We start from the raw sequence: 19,172 nt of genomic DNA on the forward strand, positions 1-19,172 counted from the left end.
CGCCCAGCTTCGGCTGCGCCGGGCGCCTTGTGGCGCTGGACCATGTCGTGGCTCGTACGTGCCGGACGCTATGCGATGCCGATGCTGGCTGCGCGTGCGCGCGCGCCTGTCGTGCGTGTAGCGCGTCTTCATGTGACGCGTGTGCCGCTCGCCGTGGAGCAGAGCCAGGGCGTGTCGCTCGACGACCCGGCGGAGGGCGAGGCGCAAAAGCTGCTCGACAGCGGCACACACGCGCTCGAGATGGGCGATCTAGAGCGTGCGAAGGGAGCGTACAGGAAGAGTGTCGAGGTGCACGAGAATGCGTCGGCCTACTACAACCTGGGCATTTGCCAGTACCAGGAGCGTACGTTCTGCGCCACTGACGCTAGACGATCTGCCGGGCGCGATCGAATCGTGGACGCACGCGCTGCGCTTGGCGCCGGACAGTCCGGATGCCCACACGAACTTGGCGTCCGCCTACATCATGTCCAAGCCGCCGCAGGCGGACAAGGCGCTGGAGCACCTGACGTACGTAGGGCGCACTCACCCCAGCCTCGCAGCCACGCAGAGTCCTGACGATGGCGAGATTCACTTCAATCTAGGTACCGTGTTGGAAGCATGTACGTACGCTCTACTCACAGCAGGCGAGCAGCTGGAGCCGGCGATCAAGGCGTACCGCAAAGCCAAGGAGTGTGGCATCGATGTACGTACGCGCGACTGACGCCAGCGTGCCGACCAGAATGTGCGCAACTGCATGGCCAAGCTGATGGCTGCGCGTGTCGAAGTCGAGCAGCAGTCTTAGATATCTAGGGTATAGGTGTTTTTCTCAAACTGCTGTGAGTGCCGGACCACGTACCTCGGCCTCGAGCATCGTCCGCAGCTGCTCGACCATTTTGCTGTTCACGAGCATGTGCGTGTCGTCCAGGTCCATAATGATGCAGGGCATGCGCTCGTCGATGGCCAAGATCATCTGCTTGACGGCCACATCGCAGGTCAGCAGCGTCCCGGCCAAGGCCCGCATGGAGGTAGGAAATTACGTACCATGTGGCAGTGGCACCGCTTTGTGGATGGCCAGGCGCTCTGTCCCGGGGCGTATGCGATCGTCCTACTGAATACGCCGATCACGCAGGCCCCGCTCTTTCAGCGGCTGTGGAATGAGGCGGCGATCCGCGTCGCAGCGGATGGCGGCGCGAATCAGCTGCGCACACAGTCGTCGTGTGCGTGGCCCACGCTCATCTGTGGCGACTTGGACTCGATCACCGACGACACGCAGGCATACTTTCGCGAGCACGACGTGCCGATCGAGCACATAGCGTCGCAATGCTCGACGGACCTGCAAAAGTCGATCCAGGCCGTCGAGCATCTCGAGCCAGAGACGCTGCCGCTCGTGATCTATGGCGGCATCGGCAGCCGGCTGGACCACTCGATGCATACGCTGCATGTCCTATCGCAACTCGCGTTCCCGACGCACGACGTGTATGCGGATGCGCATCTGCGCCTGCGGCCGCATGTGCTGCTCGTGACGGGCGAGGGCATGACGTGCCTCGTGACGCCCGGCACGCACCTCCTGCGGCACGACCGACGCATCCATGGCAAGTCGTGTGGCCTGCTCCCGCTGGGCGTCGCGGCGGCGCACATCCACACCCAGGGCCTCGAGTGGAACCTGCAGGGCGAAGCCTGCTCGCTCGGCGGCTTTCTATCGACGTCCAACCACCTCGTCCATCCCGACGGCGACGTCCACCTGACGACGGATGCCCCGATTTACTGGACGATCGAGCTGCAGTCTAGATAGCACGTGGCAGACGCGTCAGCGCCCACCGGTTCGTGTCCCACCATGAGTGATCCCTGTGCTCAGTTTGTCGAGTACGCCGAGGCGCACCAGGCCAAGTGGATAGCGAACCTTGCCGAGGCCGTTGAGATCCCGAGTGTGTCGGGCGATGCGTCGTTCCGTGCCGAGGTGTACAAGATGGGCGCGTGGCTGAAGAACAAGCTCGCCGAGGTCGGATGCGACGTGTCGTCGCACGATCTGGGCATGCAGACGCTCGATGGGCAGGAGGTGCAGCTGCCGCCCGTGATTGTGGGCGAGTATGGTCGTGATCCGTCGAAGAAGACGGTGCTTGTGTATGGCCACTATGACGTGCAGCCGGCGCTCAAGTCGGACGGCTGGGGCACGGAGCCGTTTGAGCTGGTGCACGATACGCCCACGGATCGCCTGATCGGCCGCGGCTCGACGGACGACAAGGGCCCGATTATGGGGTGGATCAATGTGCTGGAGGCGCACAAGGCGCTGGGCCTCGATGTGCCGGTGAACCTCAAGTTCTGCTTCGAGGGGATGGAGGAGAGCGGCTCGGTCGGCCTGGACGAGTTTGTCGTGGAGCACAAGGACAAGCTGTTCCAGCACATCGATGCCGTGTGCATCTCGGACAACTACTGGCTCGGCACGAAGAAGCCCTGCGTGACGCATGGTTTGCGCGGCGTCGCCTACTATAAGCTGACGATCAGCGGTCCCGCGCATGATCTGCACAGCGGTGTGTTTGGAGGCATGATGCACGAGCCGATGACGGACTTGGTCCAGATCATGTCGACGCTCGTGTCGCCGCAGGCCAAGATCCTGATCCCAGGCCTGTACGACCAGGTCGCGCCTCTTACGGACGAGGAGCGCCAGGTGTATGAGGACATGGAGTTTGAGGTGGCCGATGTCGATCAGTGCACGGGCAGCTCGACGACGGTGAGTGACAGCAAGACGGATGTGCTCATGGGCCGCATGCGCTACCCGAGCCTGAGTCTCCACGGCATCGAGGGCGCGTTTGCCGAGCCGGGCTCCAAGACGGTGATCCCGCACAAGGTGACAGGCAAGTTTTCGATCCGTCTCGTGCCGGACATGGACCCGGCGAAGGTGACCGACGCCGTGCAGAAGCATATCGAGGCCGAGTTTGCCAAGTTGAAGACGAAAAACACGATGCATCTCGAGGAGGATCACCCCGGCAAGCCGTGGGTGGCCGACACGAAGCACTGGAACTACGAGGCTGCGATCGCGGCGACCGAGGCCGTGTACGGCGTGCGCCCGGATCTGACGCGCGAGGGCGGCTCGATTCCCATCACGCTCACGTTTGCCGATGCGCTCAACGCCAACGTGCTTCTGCTTCCGATGGGCCGCTCCGACGACGGCGCACACTCGACGAACGAGAAGCTGGATCTGTCGAACTACATCAAGGGCACGCAGCTGCTGGGCACGTATTTGTACAAGGTCGCCTCGGCCGCGGCGTCGTAAAGGGGGCGGTGTGTCACGACCTGCTCCGCCGCCGCCGCCGCCACAGCCGCCGAGCGTGTCGTGCCATGATGCGCGGATCGGTGCGCGACACGATATGTGGGTATATAGAGCAGCGCAACGGCGTCTGGTGCGTGGTGCATGTCTGTCGTGCGGATTGTTCATTCGAGCGTGCACACGAAACACAAGCCTCTGCGGCCGCCGATGCTCGTGCTGCGGCCGTGCGAGGTCGAAGACGTGAGCACGCACAGCTCGAGCGAGCACAGTGTGCCTGCGGCCGTGCTAGGCCATGGCGGCGAAGTGGAGCGGTACGTGTATGTAGCACGCACACTCAGTCCGGGACGACGTGCGATCCAGCAGGGGGACGGGGACGTGCCGCGCGAGCTTTGGACGCGTCCGTTGCCGCTGGAGCCCGAGGCGCCGCCATTGCGGCGCAGCTGTTCTCACGGCACGCTAGCTGCCGCATCGCACGCGCCCTCAGAACGTGTGCGCACGCCATCGTCGCAGGATGTGCTCGATGAGTGGCGCAAGGCTTTTAGCGCCTACACACCTCCGCCACCTGTCGCGCCAGCACCGCCGACGCGCGCGCCGCCGAGCGCGCCGCCATCCCCCGTAGCTGTGCCTCCTACGCCGCCACCGCGCGCACCGCGCCTCTTTCGACCGCGGCCGTCTCAGCCGCCCGAGGCGTCCGTGCGCGACCCTGGGTCGTGGTGGCAGCGGCCGTGGTCCCAGCGGCTGCGTCGGCATATTTCCTCGATTCATCTGGGGTTCGGCGGCCAGGGACGTCCGGCCTCGAACGGCTCGCACCATGCGGAGCGATGACCTGGCGCATTTGCTCACGCTGGATCTGACGCATGTCCAGTACAGTGCGCGGGATCCGTGGGGTGCGTACTGGGCGCTCGTGACGCTGTCGCCGGTGCTGATTCTGGCGGTGTACGTGGCCGCCTTTCTGCACCGCCGCGATCTGATCTTTGTGCGTGTGCTGCTGGGCCACATTGGCTGTGAGGCGCTGAATGGGCGGCTGAAGCGCGAGATTCAGGAGCCACGGCCTACGAGTGTGCTAGGCATGGGCTACGGCATGCCGTCGTCTCACGCGCAATTCAGTGGGTTCTTCTGTGCGTTTTGGTGCTGGCACATCGTGGCGCATTGGCCGAGGCGTGATCCGAGCCTCGTGCGTGGCGTGTGGCTGCGTCGGGCCGAGCAGGGTGCGTCGCTCCTGCTGGTGCTGGCGTGCACGGCATTGACGTGCTACTCGCGTGTCCACCTGATGTACCATACGGCGGACCAGGTCAAGGTCGGCGTCGCGCTGGGCGGGGCGATGGGTCTGGTGTACTATGCGCTCACGGAATGGCCCGTCCGACGCTCGCGCGCGCTGCGCCGTCTGCGTGTGCGTGCGCTGACGCTGTGGCCCAGCCGTGCGCTGCGCCTGAAGGACGAGTACGTGGCGTGGCGGAGCCCGATGGAGCACAGCTACACGCAGTGGATGCAGGCGGTGTCCGAGGCGCCGGCGTCCGTGCCGCCGCGCTTCGATGCATCGCATCCCGCGCACCTGCGCATGATGCTGCTGGCACTGCAGGAGGCGGATCGCGCTGACGCCGTGCCAACGGCCTTCTCGGTCGGCTGCGTGCTGGCCGTGAACGGCCATGCGCTGTGTCGCACACCTCCATTAGGAAGGATGGAGCCGTTGCGGCTGACGACGGGCTATTCTCGTGAGCTGCCGGGCAACACGCATGCGGAAGAGTGTGCTATGGAGAAGCTGCTGCGGTACTGTGCGCGCACGCCGCACGCGGAGGCCGAGGCACGCCGGCGCGAGCCGCTGTCGCTGATCATGTACACGACGATGGAGCCATGCTCCGCGCGCCTGAGTGGCCTGATGCCGTGTGCGAAGCGCATCCTCGCCTTTAATGAGCGTGCGCCGCTCACGTCGGCGGCGTGGCTCGCGGGCATGGCGCAGGACACGTATGGCGCGGTGATGCACACGGACTTGGACACGACCGTGCGGCCTCTGCGCATCTCTGTCGTGGTACAGGGGGTGGGTGAGCCGGACGACTTTGTCAAGTGTGAGGCGTCGCGCCTGCTGCGCTCGTCGGGCGTGGCTGTGCATGTGGCCGTGCCGACCGCCTCGCCGGCGGAGCTGGGCCTGACGTGTCCGCCGCTGCGGGCCGTGCCGCTGCGTGTCTCGCCTGATGCGCCGTGCGCATGGCTGCAGGATGCGTGCTTGCGTATGGCGCGCAAGGGCCATGCATCAGCTACTACTTGGTAGGACGCCGTCGTGGGCCGAGCACGGTGCGTGCGCCGCGCGGCAAAGCGGCGGGCCATGCGTCTTCGCGGGCCGGGCGTTTCGTAGGCCGGGACCACGTGCCGCCTGGCATGGGAAAGTGGGTATCATCGAGATCGTAGAGCAGCTGAGCCGTCGACGTCGGCGTCGGCACGGGTGGTGGTGAGCTGGAGGCGCTCTCGATCGGCGGCTCCTGCTCCTGGTGGCGCAGTTGCTCGTAGAGGTGCTGAGACGCGGCGCGCTCAGCGCGGCGCTTGGCCTTGCTGGCCTCGAGCGCCGCGCGCAGCTCGCGCAGCTGATCGGCCATGCGCTGGTTCTTGGTGCGTGTCTCGTGGAGCGCGCGTGTCATGTCGCTGACGTGCTCGTGCGCCTCGCGGACCTGCCGCTCGGCGTCGGTGCATCGTGCGGTGGCGGCTTCTTCGGCGAGCGCTGCGCGCCGAATGGACTCGGCGCATTGGCTCTTGGCCGCCGCGATGCTGTCGTGGAGGCGGGTCGTTTGGGCCTCGTGCGCCTCGTCGAGCTGTCGCGCTCGGGCGTCGAGGGCGTGCTGCTGCGTCTCGAGGCGGTCTTTGACGTGCGCGAGATGCTTTTGGCGGTGCCGAAGCGCTGCGTGCTCGCGCTCGGCGTGCTCTCTATCTCTGGCGAGTCGCTGCTCGTCGCGTCGGCAGCGCTCTTCCCTGGCGAGGACGTGTCGTGTGCGCTCGTCGAGGGTGTGCATGCGCTGCGCCAGGTCGCGAGAGAGGCGGTCCGTGTGCACGACGGCGTCGTGGAGGGCGTGCATGGCGTCTTGGAGGGCGTGTCGGGCCTCGTCGGGCAGGGCGGAGGGAAGGGCGGCGGCGGCGCGCGACATGGCGGGGGGGCATAGCTGGTGTGTGGCGATGGCGTAGTCGTGCAGGTGGCGGACCCACGCGTGCATGGAGGAGAGGCGGCCGTCGGGTGGGTGAGCGGCGACGTACTGCTTCAGGTCCGTGTCGGAGGCCCAGAGCGGCACGAGATCGGTCAGGGCCGCGGGGGCTTTGCACAGGGGGCATCCGGACGGCACGGCGCCGTGCGTGCGTGTGGTGAGCCAGTCCTGTAGACAGGCATGATGAAAGACGTGGCCGCACGGGAGGGCCGCCGGGCGTTCGTCGGGGGTATAGGCGTCGAGGCAGATCCGGCAGCCCATCGTGGCGAGGCGAGGGGCGTCGTCGTGACGCGCGTCGTACACGTGGGGGTGGCGATGGAGGCCACGTGGGCAAGGACCCTGGCCTCGGGGGGCGAGGCGCTGACCGGCGCCTCGGTATTTCGGCATCCGCTGGCATGCAGCAGCAGAGCGGGGCCAAGGCACAGCGAAGGGCGCCGCACCGGCGCAGTTGGGACTATGTGCTGCGGAGTGGCCTGGCTGGCGGGATTGCGGGGTGTGCGGCCAAGACGGCGATTGCGCCGCTGGATCGGGTCAAGATTTTGTTCCAGGCGAGCAATCCGGACTACCAAAAGTACAGTGGGCGGTGGCTGGGTGTGGTGGATGCGATGCGGCGGATTGTGGATCAGCAGGGTCTGATGGGGCTGTTTCATGGGCATAGTGCGACGATTCTGCGTATTTTTCCGTATGCGGCCGTCAAGTACATGGCGTATGACGTGCTGCATCTGGCGCTGATGCCGACGCCGCAGGACGAGACGGGTCTGCGGCTGTTTCTGGCGGGGTCGATGTCGGGTGTGCTGAGTGTGTTTTTGACGTACCCGCTGGAGCTGATCCGCGTGCGTCTGGCGTTTGATACGAAGAGCAAGCCGCAGCCTGGGAGTCTGCGCCACATTATCACGAAAATATACCACGAGGGCGCGCCGGAGGGCGAGGGCGGCGCGCCTCAGCGAGCGCTGCTGCACCAGTTTCCGATTCTCAAGTTTTACCGTGGCTTTACGTCGACGATCCTGGGCATGGTGCCGTATGCGGGCACGTCGTTCCTGGTGTTTGAGCGGACGAAGGCGTGGCTGTATGGGCTGCTGCTGAACAGGGATTCGCGGGGTGCGCCGCTGTCGGATCGGCCGCCGCTGTTGGAGCTGAGTCGCACGGTCGTGGATTTGGCGTCGGGCGCGCTGGCGGGTGCGATTTCGCAGACGGCGTCGTACCCGTTTGAGGTGATCCGCCGGCGGCAGCAGGTGGGGGGTCTGTTGCATCCGAGTCGGATGCAGCAGATCTCGGAGACGATCCGGTGGATTTATGCGACGCGCGGGCTCGGTGGGTTCTACATTGGCCTGGGTATTGGCTACTTTAAGGTGGTGCCGATGACGGCCATTAGCTTTGCCGTGTGGTCGGAGATGAAGCGGGTATTAGGTATATAGATTGTACGATTACGAGCGTCGGCGACGGACACCGAGGGTCTTGCGGCGTGCCGGGCCGGGTGTGGGGCGCGAGGCGAGGGGCGGCGGCCGCGGGCGCTTGGGTGGGGGCGACGCGGCCGGCGAGGCAGGGGGCGAGGGGGCCGGTGACTTACGAGGCTGGGCGGGCGTCGGGGGCGCGCGATCGACGAGGGGGGCGAGAAAGGGCGAGGGCGAGCGGTCGGACCATTCGCTGAGGACGAGGCGGCGGTGCGCCCACGACACGTACAGTTGCCTCTGTGCGCGTGTCATGGCGACGTAGAGCAGGCGGCGTTCCTCGCGGTGTTCGTCTGGCGTGGTGCAGCGGTAGAAGGGAAAGATGCCGTGCTCGATGGCGGGCAAGAAGACGATGGGCCACTCGAGGCCCTTGGCGGCGTGGCAGGTCGAGATCGTGACGCAGGGCGTGTCGGAGGCAACGTCGGAGGCGAGGGCGCTGGACTCGAGGAACGAGCTGAGGTCGTCGGAGGCGGTGGCGAGGTGGATGAGTTCCTGGACATGGTCCCAGCGGGCGTCGGCGTCGCTCGTCTGGCGGAGATGCTCTTCGTAGCGCGTGAGGTGCAGGACGCGGTGCAGCAGGTCGGCGACGGGGGCGTGGCGTTGGGCGTGCAGCTCGTGCACGACGTCGACGAACGAGCGGACGGCGCGGAGGAGGGCGGGGCGCAGGGCGTGCGCGTGTGCGAGGTGCGTGAGGAGCGGCACCTGTGCGTGCTGCGCGGCGTTGGCGAGTTGCTGCGCGCTTTGGGGGCCGATGCCGCGCTTGGGCACGTTGAGGACGCGCAGGACGGCGGGGGTGTAGGCGGGGTTGTCGGCGAGCGTGAGGTAGGCGAGGAGGTCGCGGACCTCGGCGCGGTCGAAGAAGCGGACGCCGCCGAGGAGGCGGTACGGGATGTTGAGGCGGTGGAAGATGCTTTCGAACGCGCGGCTGTGCGCGGTGAGGCGGAGCAGGACGCTCATGTGCGCGTACGGCGTGGTGCGGGCGTGCTGGCGGATTTCGCGCGCGACAAAGAGGGCCTCGTCGTCGGCGTCGTGGCATGCCACGACGCTGACGGGCGGGCCGCTTGCGAGGGCGGTGTACAGGCCCTTGGGGAGGCGGTGCGGATCCTGCTGCATGACGCGGAGGGCGGCCTCGAGGATCTGGGGCGTGCTGCGGTAGTTTTCTTCGAGGAGGACGCGGTGCAGGCCGGGGAAGTCGAGGTGCATGCGCTCGATGTGGCGTACGTCGGCGTGGCGCCAGCTGTAGATGCTCTGGTCGGGGTCGCCGACGACGCTGACGTGGCGCGATAGGCGGCGCAGGAGCTCGTACTGCACGGCGTTCGTGTCCTGGAACTCGTCGACGAGGACGTGGTCGATGTGCGTCGTGAGCTCGGGGTGCTCGCGGAAGAGGCGCACGCCGAGGAGGAGCAGGTCGTCAAAGTCGAGCGCGTGGCTCGTGCGGAGCTGCTGCTGGTACGCGGCGTACGTGCGGCACAGCGCGAGGTGCTCGGTGTGAGCTGGCGAGCCGGGCGCGTGCTGGGCGGACGCGCGCAGCTCGTCGGGCGTCCAGCCGTGCGCCTTGGCGCGCGAGATGGCCGCGAGTGTGGCGTCGACGGGGGCGTCGCGGTCGACGTCGCGGAGGAGGCGCCGTGCGTCGTCCGTGTCGGCGATCGTGAAGCGCGGATCGAGGCCGAGGCGAGTGCCCCAGCGGCGCAGGAAGCGCACACACACCGCGTGGAAGGTGCCGAGCACGAGCCGGCGCGTGCGGTCCGCGCCGATCATCGTCTCGAGGCGCGCGCGCATCTCGTTCGCGGCGCGGTTCGTGAACGTGACGACGACGCACCGCTCCGGCGCGATCGGCGCCGCGCTGTCGCGCACGAGATGCGCGACGCGCGACGTGAGCACGCGCGTCTTGCCGGACCCGGGGCCCGCGAGGATCTGCAGGGGCCGCGCGGCCTCGGACGTCACCGCCTCGTGCTGGGCGGCGGAGAGCATGTGGAGGCGCAAGGGACGGGGGCGGCCCGTGTTTGTTGCTCACGAGCCATGACGACGGACCGTACGCCGGCGGAGGCGCTGTCGTATGTAGAGGCCGACTTTCGGCGGATGCTGTCGTCGCTGCCGATACCGCTGCATGATGTGATGCCGCGTGTGGTCGTGAGGCTGGCGTCGCGCATGTTGCTGCGGGCGCGGGTGCTGGGCACGGAGGTGCTGTATGACGTGACGCTGAACATGCTGCGGCTGATTGTGGTGCTGTTTTTCCGCGAGATCCAGCCGCGGTCGTCGTGGCGGATCCCGCGGGAGGGCCCGATCATCTTTGTGGGCGCGCCGCACCACAACCAGTTTCTGGATCCGCTGCTGCTCGCGTCGGAGGTGCGGCATGCGGGGCGGCGTGTGTCGTTCCTGATTGCGCACAAGAGCACGAAGCGGCCGTTCATCGGGCGCATGTCGCGCATGCTGAACTCGATTCCCGTGCGGCGCGCGGCGGACGACGCGAAGCGCGGGCTCGGCACCGTGTCCGCGCACGCCGCGGACCCGACGCGCGTGCTCGGCTTTGGGACGCAGTTTACGAGCCAGGCGCAGGTGCGCGGCAACCTCGTGCTGCCCAAGTCGACCGACTATGCGATGGGCGAGATCACAGAGATCGTGAGCGACACGGAGCTGCGGATCAAGACGCCGTTCAGCGGCGCGGCGCTCGAGGCGCTCGAGGCCGGCGTCACGTACACCCTGCAGCCGTACGTGAACCAGGCGCACATGTACGAGAGCGTGTACAAGCAGCTGTCGGACGGCGGCTGCCTGTGCATCTTTCCCGAGGGCGGCAGCCACGACCGCACGGATCTGCTGCCGCTCAAGGCCGGCGTCGTCATCATGGCGCTGGGCGCCATGGCGAACGACCCGTCGCTGAACGTGCACATCGTGCCGGTCGGCCTGAGCTACTTCCACCCGCACAAGTTCCGCTCGCGCGCCGTGATCGAGTTCGGCATGCCGCTGCACGCGCCGCCCGAGCTCGTCGAGCTGTTCAAGCTCGGCGGCGCCGAGAAGCGCCAGGCCATCGCCAGCATGCTCGACATTGTGTTTGACGGGCTCAAGAGCGTCACCGTGCGCGCGCCCGACTACGAGACGCTGATGGTCATCCAGGCCAGCCGGCGGCTCATGTCGCTGCCCGGCCAGCACCTCAGCCTGAGCGACAAGGTCGAGCAGAACCGCAAGCTCGTCATGGGCTACATGCAGTTCCGCGACCACCCCAAGATCCTCGCGCTGCGGCAGTCGGTGCTCACGTACAACCGGCACCTGAAGCAGGTCGGCATCCGCGACCACCAGGTCGAGCGCGCGAACCGCTCCGTCCTGCGCAGCCTCGCGCTCCTGTGCTACCGCCTCGGCCTCCTCGTCGGCTGGACGAGCTGCGCGCTGCCCGGCACGATTCTCAACATGCCCGTCATCCTCCTCGCCAAGATCATCAGCAAGCGCAAGGCCAAGGAGGCGCTCGCGGCGTCGCAGGTCAAGCTGTACGGCCGCGACGTGCTTGCGACGTGGAAAGTGCTCGTGTCGCTCGTCGTGACGCCCGTGCTGTACGTGTCGTACGCGGCGCTCGCGACGGCCCTCGCCTACCGCTCCAGCCTCAGCCTCGCGCACAAGCGACTCATGCCCCTCTACGTCATGGTCGGCCTCCCCGTCGTCACGTACGGCACGATCAAGATGAGCGAGGTCGGCATCGACGTGTACAAGTCGCTGCCGCCGCTCGTCGCGTCGCTCCTGCCCGGCCGCCGGCGCGTCATCGAGCAGATCCAGCGCGAACGCGTCAACCTCACCGCCCAGCTGCACCAGACGATCGAAGAGCTCAAGCCCGAGGGCTGGAACTACACCGACATCGGCCGCGGCTCCTACACCGCCAAGCCACCGCCGCTGCCCGAAGAGATGGAACACATGCTCTACAACGGGCGCCCCCTCGACTCGTCCGGCGGCCGCTCGCTCTCACACCCCATGAACGTCATGGACGAATGGCTCTTTGGCTGGTCCACCTCGCGGCGCCACGGCGACTGGGCCGCGCACCGCGCCGAAGTCGTCGACAACGACCTCGGCGCCGACTACGAAGACGCACTGCACGTATACGAACACCAGGCCGACGACGCCCACCGCGCCGCGCCGCGGCAGCGCACCAAGCGCCCCCGGTCGCACGACTTTCGCGCGACGCATCCGTCCGTAGCGCCGTAATCTACGATCGAATCTCAAAGGGTATCGGGAGCGTCGACGTCGAGATGTCATGGTGCTTGATAAACATCACATCCACATTGTCGACGCGCGCCTCTCGCGGCCCGATGTGCAGATAGTCGCGCAGCCGCTGCACATGCTCGGTCGGCCCGGCCGCCTCGCCACACACCGAGCCGTCCGGCTCATTGCGCACCCATCCACGCAGTTGCAAGTCATGCGCCTGCTGCAGCGTGCTCTTGCGGAAGAACACACCCTGCACGAGGCCCGTCACTGGTCGTTAGTCGCCACCGCCACACGCACCGCGAAAGTACAGGTACGAGGACATGACGACACCACACGCGCCGCGCGCGCGCCGACATCCCTTGTGCTGACTCAGCCAATCACGCTTGCCCCCCGCCCATGTCGACGCCCCGGCGGACGATGACGCCGATCCGCGGCGCGAGCGGCTCGCTGCGGCCGCGGTCCGCAGATACGCCGCTCACGTTCTTGCAGGACGAGGCCCTGCCGATTCTGGCCGAAGAAACGACCGCGCTGCAGGACAACTTGGCGCAGATCGCCGAGATTCAGCAGGCGCTCTCGACGTTCAACGAAAACTTTGCCGCGTTCCTGTACGGCATCAAGATGAATGCCTTCTGTGTCGAGTGGCCCGAGGCGCCCACGGAGGCGTCGCTGCGCGCGCTCTCGCGGTCCGCGCCGCCGCCCATCGAGGCCGATCAGACGTACATGACCGACGCCCCAACCCCACCGCGGCCAGCGCCACCGTCGCCGTCGCCGCCGCCACCGCCGCCGCCCACGTCACGGCCCGCTCAGCGCCCCGCAAGTCAAGCCACAGCGCGTCGTGTCCCCCCTGCCGTCCAGAAAAAGCGCGCGGCCTTCGCCGACCGCATCGTCGACACCATGCCTCTCGAGTACCGCCAGGGCGATCCAAAGCTGCGCGCCTTGCTACATCACATCATCTATGCACTCCTCCAGTCAAACGACAAGGGCGTGCGTGTCGCGGACATTGCCGCCAAGACACCGGCATGGCCCGCCGGCAAAATCAACAAGGCCCTCATCGCGCTGCTCGCAGCGAATCATGTGGTGCGTGTATCGGACCAGGGCGTCGTGTACCGCTGGAACACACAAAGGCACCCCGTGCGGCCGTAGCTACAGACCGACGTACCGCATCCAGCTCTCGACCTCCTTCAGCAGGCCCTCTTTCTCCGACCACCGGTCGCCCAGTACCTTGACATGGCGCGACGGCACCGCGCCCTCCCACGCTTCGGCGTCCTTCGCGGGAATCACGAGCACGGGCGTGCCAGAGGGCCAGTCCGCCTTCTTTAGCATCTCAGGCGATCGCGGGTGCAGCAGGACGAGGCCTGACATCGGGCCCCGCGTGTTCGAGAAGAGACCGCCGTGGCCCAGGTACGAAGGCACAGTCTCGTCGGCGCCGTCGCGCACAAAGAGCACCGGCTCGCGCTGCAGCGCACTCTGCCGCACCTGCGACGAGATCTGCTCGGCCAGCGCATCGTCCCGAGACGCGCCGTCGGCCGGCTTCGCCGGCAGCTCGACCTGGACGTCGAGGCAGTCGTAGCCAGCCTCGCGGAAGTACATAATCCACGACTGCCACGCCTGACGCGACACGCCCCACGCACTCGAGTGGACGAACACGAGCGTGTACGGCTGCTTGGTCGGCGCGGCAGGCGACGCCTCGCGCAGCACCGACGCACTCTCACTCGTGCCCAGCACATCCGTCACGCTCTTCATAGAAAACAGGCTCATGAGCGAGAAACCGACACTCGCTGACGTAGAAAGCGGTCGCATCACCTTCGGCGTGCGCGGCACGCGCAGCAGGGACAGGCGCCACCAAGGCACACGGGACAAGACCATGATGAAGGCGGGACGACAAGTGGAGGTGCGTCTGACAGCGCGGTCCGTGCGTCTTTGTTCGGCGTTCTTTGTTCCAGGGCCGCGCCGCCTACAAAAAGGGCGGCGCGCGCGGCGGGCGATGCGCGGCATGTTTCTCAAGCACATCGTGCCGTCGATCGCGCAGGCGCTCGGGCTCATGCTCGTGATCATGTCGTTCGTGAGCCCGGTGCCGTTTCATGACTCGGACATTTCGCTCGTGTACATAGGTCCGAATGTGCTCGACTATCCCGCGGCGCCGAACGCCTCCGCCGTGCCGCCCAAGACGGTCGTAGCCGCGGAAATGTCCAAGGCGTCAGAGACCAACGTGCGCTACCGCATGGGCCTGCTCGGCTCGTGCTTCACCAACGCGCAGCGTGACATGTTCTGCACGCCGTCGAGCATGCATCCACGGCATAATACGACGTGGCTCGCGACGGAGCCGGGCGTCCACTGGCGCACGTCCAGTCTGCCGACGTCATGGACGACGTACCCGTCTCTCGTCTTGTTCTCGTGGTTCCTCGTGCTGGCGACGACGCCGATCGTCTTTCGCCGCCTGTACCTGTGGATGCGCCCCCAGACGCCCAAGCTGCGCTTGGCAACGCTGCGCCTTCTCTGGTGGGCGCTGTATGTCCAGGATGTCGGCGCATGGCTCTTGCTGGCGTGCATGATCTCCCTGCGCGTCCGCATCGCACGCGTCGTCGACACGTTCAATACGGACAATGACGGCCGCGTCCTCGAGGGCCCGGCGATCAGCATGCTCATGGACGGCGCACCGCCCCTGGGCCTGCGCGCCGATCCAGGCACGGGCTTCAGTTGCATGACCGTGGCAGCGATCCTGTTTCTGGGCATGACATGGCTCGAGCGATTCCGCCTGTACCGCGAGGAGGCCGCGCCTGACGCGCAAGGCGATGATCCAGAGGCGGCCGTGACTACGAGCGCATGGCGCCGGTTGTGGCGTACGCCTGTGTCTGAGCCGCCAAAGCCGATGGACATTTCGGCGCCGCTGCCGGCGCGGAGCGACGCGTCCGACGACACGTGGTCGGTGGACAAAGCCGCGGCGCCGGGGCAGGGTTCGTCCGTAGACGCCTAGTGGAGATGCTGAGAACGGCCATGGACCGGAAAGTGGTGCTGGTGACGGGAGCGAGCCGGGGCATTGGGCTGTGGACGGTGCGCCACTTGCTTCGTGCGAGTCGTGTCGTGGCCTTATCGCGTTCGCGCACGCCGGAGCTGGAGGCCCTAGCGCAGGCACAGCCTGATGACGTGGCGATCGTGCAGGGTGACGTCACGAAGGGCGCTGACAACCAGGCGGCGTGTGACGAGGCGCTGCGTCGCTGGGGCCGGCTGGATGCGCTCGTGCTGAATGCGGGCATTGTGGACCACCAGCTGTGTGCGGATGTGACGCCGGAGCGCTTCTCGCATGTGCTCAACGTGAACGTCGTGTCGGTCACGCAGACGGTGCGTGTGGCGCTGCCTGCGCTGCGCGCGGCGCATGGAGCGGTCGTGATTGTGAGCAGTGCGGCGGCTACGAGCAACATTGCGTCGTGGGCCGCGTACAATGCGTCCAAGGCGGCCGTGAATGCGTACGCACGCACGCTCGCGAACGAGGAACGCGATATTGCGTGCTTCCCGATCCATCCTGGCATCGTCGACACGGACATGCAGGTGCAGATCCGTGCGAACGACCAGATGCCGGCGGCGCAGCGCGAATGGATTGCGTCGCTGCACCGCGACGGCAAGCTTGTCCCGCCCGAGAAGCCCGCCGAGGTGCTAGCGGCGCTCGCGCTGCGCGGTACGCGCACGGCGCCTGTGCTAGACGACGGCACGGCGGTCGGTGCGGACGGCACGTTCCTGTCGTGGGACGAGGCCGTCCTGACGGCGTGGCGGACGGGCGAACGTGTATAGGAAATATGCCTTCTACCTTGATGATCGCGTCCCTCTACCGGACCTGGCGGCAGCAGGCGCGGGCGCTGGCGGCGGTGTGGCGGTGTCCGCAGCTGTACGAGGCGCATGCGAGGCTGGCGCGGCGGCACATGGATGCGTGGCCGGCATCCGATAGCCGCTGCGCGGTGTGGGAGCGACGCGCGCGCAAGCGTGTGCGGCAGCTTATGCAGGCGAACGCGGGCTTTCCGCCGGCGGTGCGGCGTGCGATCGACGAGGCGTACGGCCGGCGCGGCCCCTTTCGGCACGTCCTTCTTGGGGCGCTCCGTGCGCCGCGTGTGACGCCGCACAAGGCGGAGCTGCGATACCCCCCCGAGCTGCGTGTGCCGACGGTATCGCCGGCGCTGCGTGCGCTGCTTGTATCGCAGCATGCGCATCGCGGCTCGGCACCGCGTGCGGCGTCGCTGGCGTGTCCACCGAAGCTGCACGTAGCGATCGAGACGGTCGAGCGGATCCCCGGTCGCCGCGTCGGACGCCGGCGCGTGGTGCGCGCGCATCGGCAGTGGCTGGCGACGCAGCTGAAGCGGCTTCGTGCGCCGCTGTGCGTGCGCGTAGAGGCGGACGAGGCAAGCGAGGATGTGCGTGCGTGGAACGACTACTATGCGCAGCTCTATACACAGCTAGAGACGCTGGCGCGCAGCACGCCGCCCAGGCGCGAGCTGCCGCGGTACGTGGCGGCCGCGCGCGCGGCGGCCGTGCAGGCCCAGCCGCGGCAGGTGCTGCGCCGCTGCGTCTCGTTCGGCGAGCGCGGTCGCCGGCGCATGTGGGCGGCCGTGCTCGCGAGCGCGCCGGTCCTGACGCTGCGCGCGCGGGACATGCCGGCGCCGTCGGCACGCGCGCGGAGTGCGATGGACGCGGCCGTCGAGGGCCTAGGCGCCGCGGCGCGCTGTGCGGTGCGCGTCGCCGTCTCGCCGTGGGCGCTGTACGGTGGCAAAGGCCCGCGGCTGTGCCGCGCGTGGGCGACGCCGGCGGAGGCCGCGTATTTGCGTCACGTGCCGTAGCTGGGCGCGGCTTGCCTTTGATGCACCAGCAGCGGCTGTGGCTCGGGTGCGTGCTGCGTGGCGTGCACACGAGGCGCGCGCCGCGGATGCCGTTTTTTAGCTGCAATCGTGTGGATCCGAATGCGCTGGCGCGCGTAGTGGCGGAGGCGTACCGACCGAGCGCGTCGGATCCGCGGTCTGCGCTGGCGGGGCCGGACGAGGCGGCGCGGGTGGCGGGGCGGGTGCCGGCGGGCTACGTGGAGCAGCGGCGGAGGACGCCGGTGCAGTGGCTGCGTGTGTACCGCCAGTTGTCCAAGTCGCGGCTGACGTTTCTGGTCGTGCTGTCGGGCATGATGGGCTACTCGCTGTGCCCGGCGGCGTATGCGGCCACGACGGCGCTGCCGTCCGTCGTGCGTCTGCTGGCGCTGGCGGGCGGCATTACGCTGTGTTCGACGGCGGCGAATACCCTGAATCAGGTGGTCGAGGCGCCGTACGATGCGCAGATGGCGCGGACGCGGGCGCGGCCGCTGCCGCGCCGGGCGATTGCACCGGCGCATGCCTTTGGCCTGGCAACGTGCTCGGCGGCGGGGGGCGTCGCTGTGCTGGGCGCGCTGACGAATCCGCTGACGGCGGCGCTTGGGGCGCTCAACGTTGCGCTGTATGCGTTTGTGTACACGCCGATGAAGCGGCACAGCATCGCGAATACGTGGGTCGGCGCCGTGGTCGGTGCGCTGCCGCCGCTGATGGGCTGGGCGTCGTGCACGGGGACGCTGATGCAGCCGACGGATGCGGCAGGCTGGATCCTCGCCGGCATCCTGTTTGCGTGGCAGTTTCCGCACTTTAATGCGCTCGCGCACGCGATGGGCAACGAGTACGCGCGCGGCGGGTACCGCATGATGTCCGTGACGAATCCGGCGCTGAATCGGCGCGTCGCCGCGCGGTACGCGCTCGCGCTCGTGCCGCTGTGTGGCGTGGCGCTGCCGCTGACCGGCACGGTGCTGCCCGTGACGTACGCGGCGCTGAGCCTCGTGCCGAACGCCGCGTTTGCGTACTATGCGCTGCGGTTCTGGCGCGTGCCGAGCGAGCGCAGCGCTCGGCAGTGCTTCTGGATGAGCCTCTTTCACCTGCCGGCCGTCATGCTCCTGGCGATGGCGTGCAAGGCGGACATGTGGACTACATAGGGCGCAGCGATACGCCGTCACAGAGCGAAGCGAGGCCGCGCTGCCACACCTCGTGCTGCCAGTCGTAGCCGCCGGCGCGGAACTGGGCGCCCAGCGCCGCGTCCGTCCGCCACCACGGATCGACGTAGCCGCTGCCGCCGAGGCCGCCGGCGGACGGCGGCGCGCCGCGCGCGTCGCACAACTGCGTGCCGTCGTGCAGCGTTGCAAACGCGCCGACGTAGTCGGACTGGCCGACCTCGTGTGCATACGCCTGCGCCTCGGCGCTGAGGACGCGCGGCGCCGTCGGCACGGCGTCGTGCTGCTGCCGAGCGGCGGCGGCGAGCTCGCGCTGCTGCGCGGCGGCGACGCGCGCCTCGCGACGTGCCTCGCGCTCGCGCATCGCGTCGTCAATGTCGCGGCCCTCCTCGAGCGCTGCGACGAGCGCCTTCTCGTCAGCGTCCTGCTCGAGCTGCTCGCGCTCCTGCTCCTCGCGCACCTGCTGCGCGCGGCGCATGCGCTCATGCCGGGCGACGGCATCGGCCTCGTCCTGCTGCGCGGACTCCTGCTCGCGCTGCTGCTGGTGCTGCGCAATGTGCGCCTTGTTCAGCGCCTCGTAGTGCGCGAGCCGCGCCAGGGTATGCTCGACATCGATCTTGTGCACGAGATGGAAGGCTGCGTCAGTCGCGCACACGTACTAATGTCCTCAAACTCCTCGAGATAGTCGTTGTAGGCGCGCAGCGTAGGAAAGTCCTCGGGCTGGCGGTGAAAGAGCCGCGCGACACGCTGCCGGATATGCACCTCCTCCTCGACTTGCAGGTCCTCAAAGATCTGCGCACTGAACTGCTGCTTGCGCACGATCTGGCCACACACCGGGCACGCCGCAGGCCCCAGCGAAAAGAGGCGGTCGATGCACGACTCACACATCTTGTGGTAGCACGGACTCACGAGCAGACGCAGACGCGGCGAGAGGTACCTATCCGTCTTGCAGATCGGGCACTGGTCGTCCGAGGACTGCGTTAGTCTCACACACGTACAGCATACTCGGTGATCCGCCCACTCCGATCGCGCACCTGCGCCTGGCCGACGCGGCCCAGCGACGTCGTCGGCACCTGCGCCCGGGGCTTGGCCACCATGGGAAAAAAAAAGCC

General features: G+C 67.6%; 18 protein-coding genes across 18 annotated transcripts; 12 read left to right on the plus strand and 6 right to left on the minus strand.

Moving 5' to 3' along the window:
- Positions 1 to 42: 42 nt before the first annotated feature.
- Positions 43 to 700, plus strand: MRET_3264 (tetratricopeptide repeat domain protein; the record flags this gene model as incomplete). Its single annotated transcript, XM_027629891.1, has 4 exons — positions 43 to 343; positions 369 to 507; positions 532 to 599; positions 624 to 700. 4 exons carry the CDS (start codon positions 43 to 45, stop codon positions 698 to 700), a joined length of 585 nt encoding a protein of 194 aa, XP_027485601.1.
- Positions 701 to 777: 77 nt separating this feature from the next.
- MRET_3265 (TFIIH basal transcription factor complex TTD-A subunit) lies at positions 778 to 1,000 on the minus strand (the record flags this gene model as incomplete). The annotated part of the gene is made up of 2 exons (XM_027629892.1): positions 778 to 810; positions 836 to 1,000. 2 exons carry the CDS (start codon positions 998 to 1,000, stop codon positions 778 to 780), a joined length of 198 nt encoding a protein of 65 aa, XP_027485602.1.
- Positions 1,001 to 1,021: 21 nt separating this feature from the next.
- On the plus strand, positions 1,022 to 1,771 carry MRET_3266 (thiamine pyrophosphokinase; the record flags this gene model as incomplete). Its single annotated transcript, XM_027629893.1, has 1 exon — positions 1,022 to 1,771. One exon carries the CDS (start codon positions 1,022 to 1,024, stop codon positions 1,769 to 1,771), a length of 750 nt encoding a protein of 249 aa, XP_027485603.1.
- A 42-nt stretch (positions 1,772 to 1,813) lies between these two features.
- On the plus strand, positions 1,814 to 3,250 carry MRET_3267 (Cys-Gly metallodipeptidase DUG1; the record flags this gene model as incomplete). Its single annotated transcript, XM_027629894.1, has 1 exon — positions 1,814 to 3,250. The coding sequence occupies one exon, from the start codon at positions 1,814 to 1,816 to the stop codon at positions 3,248 to 3,250; it is 1,437 nt and encodes a 478-aa protein (XP_027485604.1).
- A 138-nt stretch (positions 3,251 to 3,388) lies between these two features.
- MRET_3268 (proline-rich, actin-associated protein Vrp1) lies at positions 3,389 to 4,069 on the plus strand (the record flags this gene model as incomplete). Its single annotated transcript, XM_027629895.1, has 1 exon — positions 3,389 to 4,069. The coding sequence occupies one exon, from the start codon at positions 3,389 to 3,391 to the stop codon at positions 4,067 to 4,069; it is 681 nt and encodes a 226-aa protein (XP_027485609.1).
- Positions 4,056 to 5,510, plus strand: MRET_3269 (dolichyldiphosphatase; the record flags this gene model as incomplete). Its single annotated transcript, XM_027629896.1, has 1 exon — positions 4,056 to 5,510. The coding sequence occupies one exon, from the start codon at positions 4,056 to 4,058 to the stop codon at positions 5,508 to 5,510; it is 1,455 nt and encodes a 484-aa protein (XP_027485610.1).
- On the minus strand, positions 5,500 to 6,816 carry MRET_3270 (membrane associated protein-like protein; the record flags this gene model as incomplete). Its single annotated transcript, XM_027629897.1, has 1 exon — positions 5,500 to 6,816. The coding sequence occupies one exon, from the start codon at positions 6,814 to 6,816 to the stop codon at positions 5,500 to 5,502; it is 1,317 nt and encodes a 438-aa protein (XP_027485420.1).
- Positions 6,817 to 6,824: 8 nt separating this feature from the next.
- MRET_3271 (solute carrier family 25 (mitochondrial carrier protein), member 16) lies at positions 6,825 to 7,844 on the plus strand (the record flags this gene model as incomplete). Its single annotated transcript, XM_027629898.1, has 1 exon — positions 6,825 to 7,844. The coding sequence occupies one exon, from the start codon at positions 6,825 to 6,827 to the stop codon at positions 7,842 to 7,844; it is 1,020 nt and encodes a 339-aa protein (XP_027485548.1).
- A 9-nt stretch (positions 7,845 to 7,853) lies between these two features.
- On the minus strand, positions 7,854 to 9,848 carry MRET_3272 (DNA helicase II/ATP-dependent DNA helicase PcrA; the record flags this gene model as incomplete). The annotated part of the gene is made up of 1 exon (XM_027629899.1): positions 7,854 to 9,848. One exon carries the CDS (start codon positions 9,846 to 9,848, stop codon positions 7,854 to 7,856), a length of 1,995 nt encoding a protein of 664 aa, XP_027485547.1.
- A 48-nt stretch (positions 9,849 to 9,896) lies between these two features.
- Positions 9,897 to 12,062, plus strand: MRET_3273 (glycerol-3-phosphate O-acyltransferase/dihydroxyacetone phosphate acyltransferase; the record flags this gene model as incomplete). The annotated part of the gene is made up of 1 exon (XM_027629900.1): positions 9,897 to 12,062. The coding sequence occupies one exon, from the start codon at positions 9,897 to 9,899 to the stop codon at positions 12,060 to 12,062; it is 2,166 nt and encodes a 721-aa protein (XP_027485546.1).
- Position 12,063: 1 nt separating this feature from the next.
- MRET_3274 (acylphosphatase) lies at positions 12,064 to 12,384 on the minus strand (the record flags this gene model as incomplete). The annotated part of the gene is made up of 2 exons (XM_027629901.1): positions 12,064 to 12,329; positions 12,360 to 12,384. 2 exons carry the CDS (start codon positions 12,382 to 12,384, stop codon positions 12,064 to 12,066), a joined length of 291 nt encoding a protein of 96 aa, XP_027485552.1.
- A 74-nt stretch (positions 12,385 to 12,458) lies between these two features.
- On the plus strand, positions 12,459 to 13,205 carry MRET_3275 (DASH complex subunit DAM1; the record flags this gene model as incomplete). The annotated part of the gene is made up of 1 exon (XM_027629902.1): positions 12,459 to 13,205. The coding sequence occupies one exon, from the start codon at positions 12,459 to 12,461 to the stop codon at positions 13,203 to 13,205; it is 747 nt and encodes a 248-aa protein (XP_027485551.1).
- On the minus strand, positions 13,206 to 14,057 carry MRET_3276 (uncharacterized protein; the record flags this gene model as incomplete). Its single annotated transcript, XM_027629903.1, has 1 exon — positions 13,206 to 14,057. One exon carries the CDS (start codon positions 14,055 to 14,057, stop codon positions 13,206 to 13,208), a length of 852 nt encoding a protein of 283 aa, XP_027485550.1.
- Positions 14,056 to 15,036, plus strand: MRET_3277 (uncharacterized protein; the record flags this gene model as incomplete). Its single annotated transcript, XM_027629904.1, has 1 exon — positions 14,056 to 15,036. One exon carries the CDS (start codon positions 14,056 to 14,058, stop codon positions 15,034 to 15,036), a length of 981 nt encoding a protein of 326 aa, XP_027485549.1.
- Positions 15,037 to 15,056: 20 nt separating this feature from the next.
- MRET_3278 (short-chain dehydrogenase) lies at positions 15,057 to 15,848 on the plus strand (the record flags this gene model as incomplete). The annotated part of the gene is made up of 1 exon (XM_027629905.1): positions 15,057 to 15,848. The coding sequence occupies one exon, from the start codon at positions 15,057 to 15,059 to the stop codon at positions 15,846 to 15,848; it is 792 nt and encodes a 263-aa protein (XP_027485554.1).
- A 20-nt stretch (positions 15,849 to 15,868) lies between these two features.
- On the plus strand, positions 15,869 to 16,885 carry MRET_3279 (uncharacterized protein; the record flags this gene model as incomplete). Its single annotated transcript, XM_027629906.1, has 1 exon — positions 15,869 to 16,885. The coding sequence occupies one exon, from the start codon at positions 15,869 to 15,871 to the stop codon at positions 16,883 to 16,885; it is 1,017 nt and encodes a 338-aa protein (XP_027485553.1).
- Positions 16,886 to 16,905: 20 nt separating this feature from the next.
- Positions 16,906 to 18,045, plus strand: MRET_3280 (protoheme IX farnesyltransferase, mitochondrial; the record flags this gene model as incomplete). Its single annotated transcript, XM_027629907.1, has 1 exon — positions 16,906 to 18,045. The coding sequence occupies one exon, from the start codon at positions 16,906 to 16,908 to the stop codon at positions 18,043 to 18,045; it is 1,140 nt and encodes a 379-aa protein (XP_027485622.1).
- Positions 18,038 to 19,157, minus strand: MRET_3281 (RNA polymerase II transcription factor B subunit 3; the record flags this gene model as incomplete). The annotated part of the gene is made up of 3 exons (XM_027629908.1): positions 18,038 to 18,696; positions 18,720 to 19,035; positions 19,059 to 19,157. 3 exons carry the CDS (start codon positions 19,155 to 19,157, stop codon positions 18,038 to 18,040), a joined length of 1,074 nt encoding a protein of 357 aa, XP_027485623.1.
- Between the last annotated feature and the right edge of the window lie 15 nt (positions 19,158 to 19,172).

The sequence above is a fragment of the Malassezia restricta genome, chromosome V (genome assembly GCF_003290485.1).
Source record: "Malassezia restricta chromosome V, complete sequence".
Classification (NCBI taxonomy): domain Eukaryota; kingdom Fungi; phylum Basidiomycota; class Malasseziomycetes; order Malasseziales; family Malasseziaceae; genus Malassezia; species Malassezia restricta.